General features: G+C 43.6%; 1 protein-coding gene across 2 annotated transcripts in view; it reads right to left on the minus strand.

Annotated features, from left to right (window-relative positions):
* Nucleotides 1-18,142, minus strand: part of CROCC2 (ciliary rootlet coiled-coil, rootletin family member 2) — an 878,259-nt gene that overhangs the window by 798,440 nt on the left and 61,677 nt on the right. Inside the window, exon 5 of one of the 2 annotated variants that reach the window (XM_069213663.1) lies at nt 5,214-5,297. The exons of the other annotated variant lie outside the window; for it this stretch is intronic. Within the exon in view, the coding sequence (XP_069069764.1) occupies nt 5,214-5,297 (84 nt within the window). The remainder of the gene's footprint in view (nt 1-5,213; nt 5,298-18,142) is intronic. 2 annotated transcript variants of the gene reach the window in all.

Below are 18,142 nucleotides of genomic sequence, written 5' to 3' on the forward strand. Positions count from 1 at the left end.
AGTAAATTAAAGAAAGAAAGTCCATATCATTGGGTGCCAAGCTACAGGCCAGATGAGAGGAGGGCAAGGGCACGGCTTGGACCATACTGACATCAATTTCTCATTCAGGACATTATTAATTGATGGCAAGGGCTCCCATGACATCTGTTCTACTTGGAGGATTTCTTTCAGAACGTTTGTTTTTGTCTCAAGGGAGGACAACTGCAGATGTAGTATTTGGCTGCCCTCTGCACCACTGCTGTAAACGAGGCATTTTCTTCAGCTGGTGGGTCATGTGGAAAGTCAAGCTCAGTTTAGGGAGAGGTGTCAATCTTCCATCCTCAACAGGACTCCAATGCAGTCTCCACTGATAGTTGTGTTGTGGGTTAGAGACAGTCTGCACAATGACTAGTTGCACTTTTGTGATCTCCAGCCTGTCAGTCAGACTCAGCCCTAAGTTGGTTCATGGTCTGACATGGGTAACAGCACCACATAATCCATCTATGCCGGCAGGGTCACTAACAGCACCAGTGCTTCAGAAACGGACATGGATCTAGGGCCACTGTGAAAGTCTGTACTAGAGTTGATGGAGGCTTTTTAAGGGGTCCCAAAGGGATAGACTGCATTGTGGGAGACCCTACTGGAGGTGATCCAGCTGGAGGCCTGGGAGGCTACATGAGACCCAAAAGGAGCACCAAAGGGGGGTGGAATTGCACCAAAGATATAGGGGATGGCCTGCTTGAAGGCCACTGTCTGTTGTTGGGTTGACAACAGCCCAGGGAACTTAGGGTAAATCAGGACCAACTGGGGAATCTGTTCTAAATCCAGGGACTTCTAAGGCAGTGTGATGTTTATCTTGTGGCTTCTCTTTTGAGCTACATTGGAGGGATGGCGTCACAGTTTGTGTTTTGATGATTTTGCTTGGACTTCATCATTGACATATCTGGGAACCTTCGGAGGGAAACAGGTAATTTGAAGGAAAAGTCTTGTGAATGGGACCAAGATCGGGACCACAGTTTGGAGTAAGTGCGACAGTAGCTTTGGCTTATTGGGTTCAGAGATGTTTGCCTCCCAATCCCAGAGCACGTTATGGTTCATAAGGGCACAGGTGTTGCATGACTTAAAGCTGTGACAAGGGCCCAGGCACCAAAGGCAAAACTCATGTGGGTCTGTGAATGACACATGTTTTCTGCAGTATTGGCATGGTTTGAAGCAGAGGAGACATTATTCCTTAGCAAAGGGTCTGCACATTTTAGAATTGTTGTTAGACCTGACAGCCGTAGGGTGGTCACCTCTAACTTTTTGCCTGCCTCCCTCCACTTTTTAGATACTGTTTTTGCTGGTTTTAAGACTCTGCACACTTTAGCACTGCTAACCAGTGCTAAAGTGCATATGTTCTCTCCCTTTAAACATGGTAACATTGGATCATACCCAACTGGAATATTTAATTTACTTAGAAGTCCCTAGTAAAGTGCACTATATGTGCCCAGGGACTATAGATTAAATGCTACTAGTGGGCTTGCAGCACTAATTGTGCCACCCACTTAAGTAGCCCCTTAACCTTGTCTCAGGCCTGCCATTGCAAGGCCTGTGTGTGCAGTTTCACTGCCAATTTGACTTGGCATTTAAAAGTACTTGCCAAGCCTAAAACTCCCCTTTTTCTACATATAAGACACCCCTAAGGTATGCCGTAGTTAACCCATAGCGCAGGGTGCTGTGTAGGCAAAAGGCAGGACATGTACCTAGGTAGTTTACATGTCCTGGTAGTGTAAAACTCCTAAATTCGTTTTTACACTGCTATGAGACCTGCTCCCTTCATTGGCTAACATTGGGGCTGCCCTCATACGTAGCTGCTGATCTGAAAGGAGTAGGAAGGTCATATTTAGTATGGCCAGAATGGCGACATTAAACCCGGCTGACTGGTGAAGTTGGATTTAATATCACTATTTTAGAAATGCCACTTTTAGAAAGTAAGCATTTCTCTGCACTTAAATCTCTCTGCCTTACAAGCCACGTCTGGCTGGGTTTAGTTGACAGATCCTTGTGCATTCACTCAGACACCCCCCAAACACAGGATACTCAGCCTCACTTCCATACATCTGCATTTTGAATGGGTCTTCCTGGGCTGGGAGGGTGGAGGGCCTGCTGTCACACAAAGGACTGCCACACCCCCTACTGGGACCCTGGCAGACAGGATTGAACTGAAAAGGGACCTGGTGCACTTCTACACCACTCTTTGAAGTCTCCCCCACTTCAAAGGCACATTTGGGTATATAAAACAGGGCCTCTGCCCCTTCCAACTCAGACACTTCCTAGAGAAGAAAACTTGTATCCAGAACCTGCATCCTGCCAAGAACTGCCTGGCTGCCCAAAGGACTCACCTAACTGATTTCTGTGAAGGACTGCTGCCTTCCTGTTGCCCTGCTGCCTTGCTGCTCTCTGGCTGAGGTGAAGTGCTCTCCAAGGGCTTGCCTCCTATTCCCTGAAGTCTCAGGAACAAAAAGATTTAATCTCTTCAAGAAGGACTCCTTGTGCGGCGAAATTTGATGCAAAGCCTGTCAGAAATGACACACAGCATGCATCACAGCGAAAATTTCACTGCACGCCGAACCGGAACGACGTAGCCGACTTTGCAACGAGAAGATCGACGCAGCGCCAGCGTAGCAACTGGTAATTCAACGGCCCACTGGATCAACGCATAGCTGAGCCGGAACAACGCAGCTCGACTTCCAGAGAGGAATCGATGCAGCGCCTGCAGTGCGGTAGAAAAGTCAACGCAATGCCCACTGGATCGACGCAGCTCCTGTGATTTCGTCCTGCCAGCGCAGGAAATCCACATACCGCCCCTGGGCATCTGAAAACCCCGCAACCTGAAGAGGATCCACGACCGAGGGCCGGAAATTGACGCACAGCCGTCCCTGCGTGGAAACTAAACGACGCATAGCCGTGTGCAGCCCGAGAAATCGAGGCACACCCCATTGTTTCCAGGCTTCTCCTCCTCTGCGGCCCTTTGTGGAGATTCTTCACGCGAACCAGGTACTTTGTGCTTGAAGGAGACTGTTTGCTTTTAAAATACTTAAGACACTTTATATCACTCTTCAGTGATATCTCTACCTTTACTTACTGCATTTTTTATTGTTTTGACCTGCATTCAACGAGATAAATATTATATATTTTTCTAAACACTGTGTGGTGTATTTTTGTAGTGCTGTATGGTGTTATTGTATGATTTACTGCACAGATACTTTACACATTGCCTTCTAAGTTAAGCCTGACTGCTCAGTGCCAAGCTACCAGATGGCGGGCACAGGATAATTTGGAACGTGTGTGACTTACACGGACTAGAGTGACGGACTTTGCTTGGACGGGGGTGTAACTTGACCGCCAACCAAAGACCCATTTTCTAACAGTTGTCTTAAGAAAAACAAAAGTTGGGAGCGGAGTTCTGGGTCAGAGTCGGAAAGTGTGCATAGAAAGGAAATGACCTTGGTACACAGTAGTAGCGCTTCTATGCAGCCCCACCCCATCACATGCAGGATAGTACAAAATCTGTCTGGAGTCACATATCGCCACCTGCCAGCACACAAGAGCACTGCTGCTGATATTCTCTGGATCCAGTCTGGCATCTGTGGATATTCTAAAGGTGGAGAATCACTAGTTAAAACTGTCCCTCACAAATACCCGTTTTCCAGAATCGTGCTAGTGCATATCAGGGAAAAGCATTCATGATAGTGGACCATGGCATCTCTAGTGTCTGTTAGACATTACAGCAGAAATTCTACAGGTCAAGTTAAGTTTACTAAGATTGAGACAAACAGCCTTATATGGAAAAAGACAATAAAATCAAACTTCTTTTTAAAAATCAACACAATAGAAGTGATAAAATATTAGCTCAATCAAATCTATTTAATTTTAAACTGTTACAAAATATTACTACCATAAGCATGTCCACTGCAGCACAGCAACACTACGCTCATACATCCTGTATTGCACTGTCAGCTCCTTGGCAATCAACATTGCTCCCAAAAACATTTTCTTTAGGCAAGATTATCTCATTTATTCTGGGTCTGCCTAACAGTTTATAAAGCTTCACCTGAAGATATCAAACACTTTTCTTTGGTTCTGTCCAGCACCAATATTCTCACTCCTTTCTCTTTGGCATCACATAATACAGTACCAGCTTAGCTGCTTTGTCTAGTTAATAGGCATTTATTTAAAGTGTTATTGCCATTAGTATAGTCTTGAAGCTTTGTATTGTTTCGGTACTTTCACATGGCGTTCTAAGGATTCCATCACAGAACAGAGTCTGTTTAAGTATGATCATAAGTAGTGTGGGTGGGATTAACATTCTGTGTATATGTTTGGTTGCAAGTGTGTTAGTGCTCTTCGGTGTGCACAGCTGGAGATCATCAACAACCTTTATTATGACTATGGTGTCTTGTTAACGGCGACAGTATCCTTTTGAACTTATTCAGCTGTATGGTGTTAAATAGATGTTGGTTTAATGCATTAATAGCTGAGCGTGGTCCTATATGGTGCTCTAAGCTGTTCATTGGTTTGTCCAAGTGTGTAGTTATGTGCTTTTGTGTAGTTGTTAATATCCAACAAGATGGAATATCTGAGCTGTGTTGGGTCGGTGTACAGAGTACCGTCTAATGTGATGTGTTGAGTGTTTTTTTTGTCGCTGCCTTGATGGGAGTGTTGTGATGAGCTTGATGATAAAGATGCACTTATGTGGATGCACAAACTACCTAATTTTAATGGAATGTGTATTCTTAGGCTATAACAACCCATAATTTCTGATTTAGGATTTAATCAGTAAATCGATGAACTTGCTCTACACCATTGGCTATGGAATACACAAGTATAACTTACTGCAAAAGGCAACAGAAAGCACAGTAGTACAAAACCCATACGGGTGGGACTGGCATGTTCAACTGAATTAAGTATATATATATATATATATATATATTTTCACACACACACACACACACACACACACACACACACACACACACTACTCGGAATAATGTATTCTTTATATTTCTAACAAGGTTGTCAAAGCCATTCAGTCTCCCCGGCAATACTCTGGCGCAAACCTACTGGTTTGCTGAAGTTTGTTTGCTTTGGCCTTGGCCATCATGAACCAGTAGCTTGATGGTCACTGAACCCGGGACCATCAGAGAGCAAAGGAACTAGCCAGCCTAAGGACAGAAAAAGGAGACCAGACTAACCGATAGCTTTTGATGTTCAGACTGTGAGGTTTTATCCAGAAGCTGCTGCTCCAACTCCCCACATCTCTTCTTGTACTGCAACACCTGTTAGAAAGGAGTGACAGGTCACAAAGTGGTCTGAAAAGGGGGTAAATTACAAGATAATTCCATTACTCCGATTCCAATATTCATTGTTCCATTTATTAATATGTGATGGTGAATCTGCCTTCACACATTGTTTGATCAACCCCTTTGCAAACACAAAACTAACGCCTGTATATACCAAACACCTGCCTCCAATACCTCCTGTATTGTACTCGAACCCTACCCTCTCTATTGGCAATAAATTATGACTAGAACAAGGATTATGGCACTCTGAGTAATGAAAATAGTGTAATTTAGTCATTCCCTCATCACCTATTCCTCGTCCCTGTCATTACAACATTATGAGGAAAATATCCAAGCAAAAACAATTTAGCAAAGATAAACCCCTATAAATAATAAAACACAACAGATTCCAGAGCAGAGAAACTTTCAGCAAACCAATATTTCATGCATTATTACTTCACAGCAGAAATGATCCTATAATGAAAGCCAGATTCCTCAAAGTTTTTCAACTGCACATGATAATGACGGAGGTGCCCCACTGGTTGCACAACATATCTCCATTAAAGATGCCTCTTGAGCTTCTACCCAGGAAGCAGACATCACACAAGTAGATCTTCCCTGTATACCCACGAGACAGTCCACGAAATACAAGATATTTTCTAGTGGCCAAGAGCAGGGGTAGAAGGATTACAACTTTCTTTGCAGGCCAAAATGCCACATTGTAAAAATGCATTCTATCCAAATAGGTCAACACTACTCTGACAGCTAAGGAATGCAGCTTCAGGACTACCACGATCCAGACAAAACTGAGATTAAATCACCTCTTGTTCAAAATGAAAAATTGAAACCAGCATGGTTACAAACAATGGTCCAAGCTGCAAAATCAACTTGTCAGGGAAACCCCTGTTGTAAGGAGATTTTCAGGAAAGATTTGAGCACCCCTAACCTTCTGGCTGTGGTAACAGCTACCACAGAAAAGCACCTTGAGAATCAAATACATAGGAAAGGCTAAATTGAGTGGCTCAAAAAAGTGACCTTGAAGTCTTCCAACACCAACAATAGATCCCAACTATGGAACTAAGCTTCTTTCTGAAATACTGACACAAAGAAAAACCTCTTCAAAAGACTGACAACAAAATTCTCACAATCATGCACACCACCCCATTGCTCCCTCAAAGCTCCAAGGAAGCACCATTGAATGCGAAGAGTGATAATTGAGAGCCCCAGATTAAATTCCTGTTGAAGATAAAATGAGATGGCCATGCTATCACCTAAATTATGGTAAATATCCGTAAGAGCAAAACATTTTGTAAAGAAAGCCCAATGCCTTGGTAGGAATTTAATGTAGATTGGCTTCTTCATATATGTATGGCAATAGTTAATTCTATAGACAAACTCCTTCTAAGTAAGGATTACGCTTCAGCCTCTACACGGATTACTGGAGGTGACTGACCTGCAGCATCCCACGAAAAGGGGAGGATATCTCAGAGGAGAAGGAACTATTGGGAACATCCGTTTGACAAAGGAAACGAAATAAAGAGGGGCCATGAAGGAAGAATCACTATCACCACAACTTTTTATTTCTCCTGAAGCCATAAAACATATTTGAGACAATGGGGGAATGAGGGAAAATCATACAGAAGGTATTTTAGCCAGATGCAATAAAGAACATCCACACCCCCAATCCTCAACGTTTGATACCTGAAACAATTGAGGAGTCAAAAGAGTCTCCTGATTCGCAAACATACCTATAACTGGAACCACACTCTCCCTAGTTCCTGTACAGAAGAGAGGAACAGGGGTGGATCGAGAGTAATCCTGAGAAAAGGATACACTTCTGCTTAATCTGTCTGCTTCCATTTTGTCATTTTCTTGAATATACATTGCATTCAGGAATATCAGGGGATCTTGCTACACATGGTAAGATGTTGTCTGCTATATCCCCAAGAGCTTGAGAATGTTTCTCCCCTTGCATGCTCATATAGCATGTTGCCATCAAACGGCCTGTCAGTAGGGAAAAAAACATAAGAATACCCCAAGATTAATAGCTTTCAGTTCCTTCCAATCTGAGGAGCATCTCTTCTCCTGGATTGTCCAATGTCCCAATAAATTGTTGTCCTGCAAATTTGTCCCCTGCTCCCAGACCACTGCCTTTTGCAGTAACTGTCACCTGGGTGACAGTAAAGAGGGATACTTCCCTTTTTAGGTGTTGATCCTTTGATTATTAAGGCAGCTCCATCTTGCACTCTTGTGACCAAAGAATTGTCCTATCAAAATCCGGACAACTTTGATTCCATTTCTTCAAGACAAATCTCATACCTTTTCCTAAAGGAAACCTAGATCATAGACTGTTGCTAGCAAATCTGTCATGACACCTAGAAATATAAACCAAATTCCTACAGTTGGATTGTCTTGCCGGAGTAAGTTCAATAGGTGTTGTAGGGAGCTGGGTTCTGGTTGCAGTACCCCCCATGTTTTGCCCGATTTTGTGATGCAGCTTTGACTGAAGTGCACTGAGTTCCTGCTAACCAGGTCCCCCAGAGCCAGTGTTCCTTTTCTAAAACAAGACACCTGGTCGCTTGATCCCTGAGTGACCTGACCCTTCGGCCCCCTCTAAGCCCCTAGTAAATGGTACCCCTGGTACCTAGTGCATGGGTACCTAAAAGTGCCCCTCGGACATGCAGCACAGCTTGTGCCACTCTGAAGGGCCCAGCACCAACCTTAAGCAAACTGCCATTGCAGGCTGCGTGACAAGGTGCTCCCAAAATTGAAAACACAACTGGACACACAGCCTGTGTAACATGTACCGTAACACTTCATGCAATATATGTAAGTCATCCCTCTAGCAGTAATTACAGCCCTCAGGCAGGGTGCATTATATTACATGTGAGGGCATATATGCATGCCTTTGTCTTACTATGTCTTTGTGGATTCCTAGGCATAGTAAGTGTACAGGGAAGCCATTTTAAATGCATGTGGTGGACACTGGTCACTGAGTTCCCCAGCTCCGTGATGGCTTCTATGATCCCGGGGATGTTTGGTATTGAACATCTCAGAATAATAAACCCTCACTGATCTGATTCCAGTGATGGATGTATTAAGACATGCACATGGGGCACCCTAGAGGTGCCCCCTGAAAACCTACCAGCTACTAGTGTGCTGACTGACTGGTCCTGACCAGCTCAGCCACCACAGACATGTTTCTGCCCCCCCTCACATAACCCCCCATCAAGTTGGGAGCCATCACTAACGAGAGGCTGAGACAAAGGCCTTTTCTGGGCAGAGGTGTGACCTCTTGTCCCAGGCAGTATGAACATTCCACAGTGGGTGAGTTTCAAAGGCCTTCCCACCTTTGTAATGCAACCCAGGTCTCTCCAGATGGAGATGACCAGCCACTCTGTCCTGACCCCACTTCTGGCTGCAGTACAGGTGGGAAAATTAGGTAAATTAGGAGGAGCGCCCACTTGATGCCAGTCCCACCCCTAAGGTAGACGAGTTGAAGTGGACACTACTTTTCAAATTCCTCCCTTTTGCTCAGAAGGAATTTGGTCACTAGGGTTAGGGTTATGCCCACTTCCCAACGTAAGTGGTCATAAGAAGGATGTAGTCACCCTCATGGCGGTCAGCTTATTCGCTACCGCTTGGCACTCCCTATAACACCCCTAAATTTAATATTTAGGTGGCACCACTGAACCCAGATTTCGCCAACCCAAGAGGACCCAGACAAAGAAGAGTTGCACCCGCAGAAGAGGAAAGAAGAAGTAGCTGAGCTGGACCCAGCCCCTCCAGCCTGCCTGCTGACCTTGAAGAATACTGCACCAAAAAAAGCCAACTCGTCCAGCCTTCAATAAAAACTCAATTTTCCCGAAAGGGCAGTGGACTTGTCCTGCAAGAAGAAAACTCCACAGAAAAGACTCTGCAGGTGCTGGACCCCGGAAACCGACACCAGACGAGACCACTGCACCCAATGCCCTCAACCCAAGGTGAAGCCAAGGGACCGCATCAATGCGGGTCTCCAGCTGCCCAGAGGGAGTCCAGTGTGGGCTCACCCATCTTGGACTCCCCTGAGACACCTGCAGCCTCTGCACACAGGCCTTCCCTCTCCCACAGGTTTGTGGAGAAAGAAAATTTGACAGCTACAGCAACCATTGCACCCTGGACCCCTGACCCCCAGTTGAGGTGGGTCATTGGTGCCAACTACATCCCCTAGCTCGAGTCCACCCTGGGTCCACCCCTGCCAGACTCCCCCATGATGCCTGCAACCTCAACATACAGGATCTCCTTACCGCAAGTGCTCCCAGACCTGAAAATCCAATGCCTAAGGGCACCTCCGCATCAGTCACCCCTGGGCACAGGAGAAGATGACCAAAGGTGTACCTACGTCCCGAAGCACCCCAAATCTACTCCCTACCTGCTTGTTGTCCCTGACTGTCTTCCTAGCCAGAGCCTGCAGCCTACGTTCACAAGGACCAAGTTCCTGTAGGAAACCGCTGGGCACCCGACGGCTTACTGCACATCTGCACCCAGCCACCCCAGTGCTGCCCGGTGTGAACTGCTGGTGTGATTCTGATCAGTGCCCAGTACTTCTCTTAACTCCTTGAGATTGGTTTTGTAAGTCATTGTTAACCCTGTGTTTGCTGAACATTGTTTTCCTATGGAGAAAAAACATTGCAAGAACTGTGAAAACTGCACGGTCTATTTTTTAAACTGCAAAGTATTTATGCTTAAAAGTCTACTTCCCTGATTACGAAGGTATTGGGTTTGAAACATATATAAAAAGAATTGCTATTTTTCTAAATTGGTCTCAGACTTATTATTTGAGTGTGTGTGTGTGTCATTTATTGCCCCTGTAAGTACAACAAATGCTTAGCTCTACCCTCTGGTAAGCTTAACTGCTCTCCCTCACTACCACAAAATAGAGCACTAGTCTTATCTACTTTTGCCTTTGCAATACCAATGGGGATCTACTGGACTCTCTGCATAGAGTACTTCATTTTAGTGCACTAAATAGAGGGGCAGCTTCCTACAGATGTTCTGATATTCTGCAATCCCCAGTCTGAGAGAACTAGATCCAATGCATTTCAGATCCTAAATTGGAAACAACTGTTATTTCTGCTACCGTTCAAGGAAGTCAGGATTCACAAAATACTAAGATGACTTTCTTCACATTTGCCATTTTATGTTCTGTTGACCCTGCGTGAATCATCCATTTGACAAAATATTGTTGTACGAGGATGCATATTTCATGTAAGTGCCCTAATACTGGTGCTGACACCTTTGTGAACATGTTTGGTGCCGTTTTGACACCTAATAACAGGACACAAAGTTAGAGATGTTGATTGTCCCTGGCAGATCTTAAGTACTTTCAAGGCCTATAACATTTTGAAACGAAGATGTGTTCTGCAAATCTAGATTTATCTGTTACACTCACTCTTCTGGCTGTGTTAAATGAATTATTATTTGAAGACAACACAACTTGAAATGTGTCATTGTTACTATTTGCAGACATCTTCTCACTTGCGCAACAAGAAACAGAATTGAATACATCACTCTTACTTGGTCTTTCTTGGGAACTGAAATTACCCCTTTTTTCTGCAGCAATGAAGAAATACCGCCTCAACACATGAGCTTGGGTATTCATTCTGGGTATGGGCAGATGAATGCCCCCAGAACCTGGAGGTATGGAGATACAGTCTAAATAAAATGAAATGTTGGACTGGTGCTGCAACAAAACCTGTAGCTTTCACTGCTCCCCTGTAGTTTGGAATGCTGCTGCTTATTCTAAGTAATGGGAAGCTGTAAAATGTTTGACCATTTTCTCTGTCTTGTTTGCAAACATTTTCGACTAGAAGACCTATGTAAGTATAAAGAGTTTTTGTCCAAATCCAAGCTTCCATAACAGGGGGATGAAGATTCCTCATTGTAGAGTAAACCTATTTCCCCATCTTTAAAGGCTTTAGAGACCATATGTTCCAAAAGCTCCACTAAAAGCTTGTAACCAGCAAAATGTTCTTCACCAATGTTGCCTTTGCTGTACGTTGGTTGATTCCAGTAAGCTGGACCTATCAAGCCCAAAGGTATGTGTCAGTAAGGCCTTCCCATCCTCAGCCAGAAGAAAGGCTCTGCTGGAAAGGCTTTCACCAGTGAAAGAAGCCAGCGTCTTGTGCCTGATGAGGACAAAAAAAATACCGTCTTCTCTGCTGCATCAACTTTCAAATCATTTTCCAATTACTAATCCACATGTGCCTTCTTGACAGTAGTGATACTTCCATTGCACCTGCAGACCACCACAAGCAATGCTGGAGCAAAAGCATTCCATTTGTTCAAAATATCCATGGAATGTTCTTCCTCCTGCATTACTCCTGCCAGGAATTAAAATCTATGATGAAAGATTTTGCAGTATATACTGCAAAAGTAAGGCTAAATGGTTTCCGAAGCATACTTTACTTAATGCACTTGATTAAATGGTGCACACTGTTCTGAGTTGACTGAAGAGGGACCAGTCTACATGACTAGTATGGAGTCTATTAAAACAGTGTAAAGCAGAACCATGTCATTTTCTTCCAAAGAGTACATCTTTTGAATTAATTGAGTGATTGTAAGATGATACAATTCAGCCACTCGTACAGAACAAGAGATTTCAACTGGTCATGCAGAGGAAGAGATTGACCTGAGGGACTATTACATTGTGGGATCATCAAATTAGGCTGATCTCTGAAGCTGGCAATTGGGGCAGAATGGATTTTAACTCTTGTTGGTGAACACACTTTCCATGGCTAGAAGAGCCAACTTCTTGATCAGCAGAAATAGAATCTGTAGCAGCAGTTTGATCTTTGCTGTTTGGTATTTAGACCTTTATACTACTAATGCCTTTGTCACTGCTTGCTCTATGAATAGTTTAACATGAGAAGATAATAACGATTTCTTCTGCAGGAGATGTAGAATGCCCTCACTGACTTCTTCTCTCATGACTTCCCTCTTTATCGGAGGTATCAACAAGAGAAAGAAAGATGTCTCCTTTTCTCAGCTCGTTTACTCTCCATATCGCCTCATCAAATAAGCAGCAAGACGCAATGTGATGAACTATCTATATATACACTTATGACCAGCGAATAAAGAGCTCGAGTAATAACGAATCACAAAGCCAAGACTGCTGCACTCTCTAATCAATCCAGTACCAGCATTTAAATCCCTCTTTTTAACAGGCATCAAACCTGGGTCATGCGCTCTGCCCGACTTCCACCGAAGCACTGACCTGAAAGGTAAGCAAATTATACTTTATACAAATTCCCATCTTACTTTAAAAAAAATTAATTGTATTTATGTAGTGTTTACTACACCGGATGAGGCATCAAAGTGCTTTTCGGCAAGTTGTACACTATTCTAACGCAAATGGATCAGTATAGGGGAAAATGAGTACAGTATGACTATAGGGAGGTATGAGTTAATTTGAACTGAGGACATATAGGCCTGTTAGTTGGATTGAATAGAATAATGGAGGTATAGAGGAGGGAAGAATCCAGAAGTGGTAATTGGGAAATCATAGTAGCAAGAGGAGGTTTGGGATGAGTTGAGATGGAGGAGGGAAGAGCCTGTAGAAAGGGATTGGGTAGATCATAGTAGTAATCTGGGGTTTGTGATAACTTTAATGGAGAGATAAGTAAGGGAGAATTTAGTGGAGTTGTTTGGGCGATCATGTTAGTAAACTAAGGTTTGGAGTGAGCCAAGAGAGGTAGAGAGGGAAGACTCTAGGAAGGGTTATTTTGGAGATCATAGTATTAGAATGGGTTTGGGATGAGTCAGAGATGAGAGAAAGGATAGATTGATAGAGGTATAGGCTGATGGTGAGATACAGTAAAGCTTTCAAGAAAGTAATTTTTTGTACTCTTGTACAGTAGAACTAAAGTAATAAATATATAGATACAGGATTATATAGTAAAGGGAATAGATCTGTAAGGAATATAATATATCGAGATTTAGTTCGTATTGTATAAACAGATTTTTAAGAGTTGCAGTATTTGAAGGTAATTTATTTGTGAACTTTTATAACATTTTATCTTTCCTCAATATTTCAATAGTAAATCCTTGTAGATAAATAGTTAAGATAATATTTACCAATTGTGATAGGTAAAATAAAAACAGAAATTATGCAATGACCTATGGACCTTTTAAGAGTAGAATAATATAAACACATAAATACATATCTACATAAAATATTATATATATATATATATACACACACACATACATACATTTAACCACAAGGAAAATACACATTTGTTAAAACAGACATAAAGAGTATGAATATATTTTAAGATAACAGTTATTACACCTATTTGTACAAAGAAATACACTTATCTAGATATTTAATATAATGAAATAATAAATGTTTATAGGGGGATATGCAGTCCATTGCTGATTGAGTATGGTAGTTTTGGAGGAAAGAGACAACTTTTGAGTAGTCTTCTGAAGACAAGATAGTTATCTATGCATCTCATATAATTGGAGGTAATGAATTCCATAGTTTGGCTGCTTGAGCAAAGAAAGATGTACCATCTACTGTCTTTTTCTTGTATGGTGGTGTTTAGGTGAGGTGCCAATCTTGAGCGGAGTTTTCTGTTTTCTTTTAATGTAGTTTGTGATTTTATTCCTGATAAAGAGGTCCTGTTTCAAGTTTTGCTTTGCGGGTGATACAAAGCAGCTTGAAGGCGGATCTTCGGGCAACAAGTAACCAATGTAGGGCACTCAAGGCAGGGGAGATGTGGGCTTGCGGCTTTACATGTAGGAGTAGTCTGGCAGCAAAGTTCTGAATGCATTGTAGCTTTTTCATAGCAGATAGAGATGATCCATGGTAGAGGCCATTGGTGTAATCCAGTTTAGATAGTACAAGAAAGATATTAGCCTGCACCTTGTGTTGGAATCTGAGGTGGGGAAAATATGCTTGCAGAGTTTATGGTGATGAAGCTTAATCTTCCTAATTTGTCCACTTGAACATTCATTGTTAACTTGGAGTCCATGGTAATTCCCAGGTTTATTACTTCCTTAGATACTTTAGGAGGTGGTCTCAGATCGTTAGGCCAGGGGCAGAGTGGGTCATAATTTTCCATTCGCCACATGAGTATTTCTGTTTCAGAAGTATTCAGTTTGAGATAGCTCCATGTCATCCACTGATCAATGGTTAAGAGGCAATTGAAGATTTGTGAGTTTCCAATATCTTTGGGGTATTCCAGTTTAAGGAATATTTGTGAGTCATCTCCATAGTTGTAGCATTTGAGTTGAAATTCATTGAGCATTACCGGTAATGACATCATGTAGATATTGAAAGGCATGGGTGAGATGATTGAGCCTTGAGGGACCCCTGCTTTTGTGAAGTAGGGTATGGACGAGAAAGGGGGAGTATGGTTGACATTTGTTCTGTTTTGAAGGTAGAATGTGATCCATGAAGAGCAGTCACCTTTGTGACGCCTTCGTAGAGTTTGTATTAGGGTGTCATGGTCAACTGTGACAAAGGCAGCTAAGCAGTCCAGGAGAAGCAGTATGGCAACTCCATTGCAGTCTATTGTGTTTTTAAGATCATCCCAAATGGCGAAGAGGAGAGATTCAGTGCATCTTCCTGGGTGGAAATCAGTTTGATAGTCTGAAATTATGGAGTTATCTTCAATGAATTGTGACATCTGGGCGAAAGCTGGGTTTTTTTCAGTTTACCAAGGAAAGATACATCTAAAATTGGTCTGTAGTTGTTCAGGTCATGAGGGTCCAGGTTTGTTTTGTTTAATAGGTGCATGCATGCCTTTTTAAGGTCTTCAGGAAATATTCCTGTACTTAAAGAGTTATTAATGATTCTTCTTACTGGTGTGGCAGCAGAGGTAGATAAAATAATGTTTTTGAAGATGTGTGGTGGACAAGGGTCAAAAGGGCAGCCATGAGGCCTGCTGGCTTTGACCAGATCCATAAATTCACTTTGTGATATTTGTTTGAAGAAGACCTGAGACTGGGTTGGCTTAATCTAGGAGAGGATTTTTGGAAACAGGTTGGTGCTGGTGGGTTTCCTTTGTTTTAAATAGAAATCCAATGTGTCTGCCTTGATCGTGTAATGATTTGCCAGTTTGTCTGTAAATTCTTGAGTAATGGATCAAGTTCCTTCCATGCATTTAGGTTTTTGAAATGCATTGAGAATTTAATAAAATTCATTATTTGCAGATGTAGCATTTTTAATTCTGCCCAAGTAGTACCTTTCTTATTTTTGTGATTGATGATTTTTACCTGTATGTCAGTATGTTTTTGCTCTGTCTCACTGGGATCCTGCTGGTCAGCACCACAGTGCTCATAGTTTATGGCCTAATGTGTGTGTCTGTATAGTGCTCGACTGGGTCACTGAAGCTCTGCTAATCAGAACCTCAGTGCTTATGCTCTCTCGGCTTTTAAATGTCACTATAGGCTAGTGACATCACTTACCAATTTCAACTGGCACACTAGACCCCCCCTTATAAGTCCCTAGTATATGGTACCTAGGTACCCAGGGAATTGGGGTTCCAGGAGATTGTTATGGGCTGCAACATTTCTTTTGACACCCATAAGGAGCTCAGACAAACCCTTCCACAGGCCTGCCATTGCAGCCTGCGTGAAATAGCGCACACTCTATTTCATAGCCATTTTCACTGCACTATATGTAGCTTCACAATGGTAACTCCGAATATGGCCATGTAACATGTCTAAGGTCATGGAATTTGTTACCCCCATTCCAAATCTGGTATTGGGGAGCCAATTCCATGCATCCTGGGGGCTCCACTATGGACCCCCAGTACTGCCAAACCAGCTCTGAGGCTTGCACTGCAGCTTCAGCTGCTGCCACCTCAGACAGGGTTCTGCCCTCCTGGAGTCTGAGCAGCTCAGTCCTAGGAAGGCAGAACTAAGCATTTCCTCTCAGAGCAGGGTGTTACACCCTCTCCCTTTGGAAATAGGTGTTACGGGCTGGGGAGGGGTAGTCTCCCCCAGCCTCTGGAAATGCTTTGAAGGGCACAGATGGTGCCCTCCTTGCATAAGCCAGTCTACACTGGTTCAGGGACCCCTTGTCCCCTGCTCTGGCAGGAAACTGGACAAAGGAAAGGGGAGTGACAACGCCCCTGTCCATCACCACCCTAGGGGTGGTGCCCAGAACTCCTCCAGTGTGTCCCAGACTTCAGCCATCTTGCTTTGCAAGGTGTGGGGGCATTCTGAAGGGCTCTGAGTGGCCAGTGCCAGCAGGTAACGTCAGAGATCCCTCCTGATAGGTCCTTACCTGATAAGGTAGCTAATCCCTCTCTCAGGGCTTTTTAGGGTCTCTCTTGTGGGTTCTCTTCAGATTCTACTTGCAAGTTTCCAGCAGAATTCCTCTGCAACTACTACTTCATCCCCTGACCTCGGATCAACCGCAGCCTGCTCCTGGAACCGCTGTAAAAACAACAAAGTATCCACAAGGGATACTTTTCTTTTGCAACTTCAGCCCTAGCCAGCAACTGCAACACTTTCCAAGGGGTGCAAGCTCGGAGGACTCCCTGTCTTTATCCTGCACCAGAAGGACCGAAGAAATCTCCCGTGGGGTGACGGAGTCACTCCCCTGCTCATGCAGGCACCTTCTAAGTCGACAACCCATACTCTTGGACTCCTCTCACAGAGACGAGCGTGCTCCTTGGAACACAGAGGGTGGACCCCATCGACACAGACTGTCCTGCTCACGCAATTTGGAGGAAGTAAGACCTTGCCTTCCCTGAGAGTGACAGTACCCCTGTGCACCGCGTCTTCTTCACCTCCTGAGGCCTCTGCGCACTATTTGCAAAATTCCTTCGTACACAGCCTGTCCCAGGTCCCCAGCACTCTATCCTGGGATGCTCAACTCTGAATAGACCTCCAGCGGCGTGGGACCCTTCTTTGCAGTGCTGCACCAACCACGTTTTGCACCTCCTTTGTCCCCGTGTCCTGGGACTCCCGTGGGTGCTGGCTGGCATCCTGAGGGCTCTCTAAAGTGCTGAGAGACCCCTCTTCCTCCTCACAGAGTTGAGGCCCCCAGGTCCCTCCTGGGTCAAGCCAGCGCCATTTTGACGCAAAACACAACTTTGTTGTAACCAAGGCTTGTTGGCGACTTCCAACACAAAATCATGTCTGCATCCATCTTCACATCGTGGGACATCCTTTGCATCACGCAGGAACCCGCTGGCATCTCCATAGGGTGCATTCCTGCAGGCTTCGTCCAACCAGGGACTCTTCTTTTACACCCTCTTCTGGGTTGGCAGGGGCTTCTGTCATCCCTGAACTTTTTTCGACTTCTGGACTTGGTCCCCTTCTTTTGCAGGTCTTCAGGTACAGCAATCCAGCAGTTGTTGTTTGCAGACTTGATTGGTTACTGCAATAATTCATAGCACGAGGTGTAGTGTGTCCTAAGGATACTTCCAGTACTTTACTCCTGCTTTTCTGGGCTCTGGGGTGGGGTATTTTACTTAGCTTTACTGTATTATTACAGTCCCAGCGATTCTACACACACTACACTTATCTAGGGGGAAATTCGAGATTCACATTCCACTTTTTTAGTATATGGTTTGTGTTGTCCCTAGACCAATTTTCTCCCATTGCATTCTATAGCATTTCCTATTGTTTGCACTATCCTATGTCTAATTACTTACCTTATGTTGGTGTCTAGTGTATATATTGTGTATATTACTTACCTCCAGAAGGAGTATTGCCTCTAAGATATTGTTGGTACTGTGTCACCCAAATAAACTACCTTTATTTTTGGTATCACTGAGTATTGTCTTTACTTGTGTAGAAGTACTGTGGAACTATAAGTGGTATTGCATGAGCTTTGCATG

The sequence above is a fragment of the Pleurodeles waltl genome, chromosome 11 (genome assembly GCF_031143425.1).
Source record: "Pleurodeles waltl isolate 20211129_DDA chromosome 11, aPleWal1.hap1.20221129, whole genome shotgun sequence".
In the NCBI taxonomy this organism is placed as follows: domain Eukaryota; kingdom Metazoa; phylum Chordata; class Amphibia; order Caudata; family Salamandridae; genus Pleurodeles; species Pleurodeles waltl.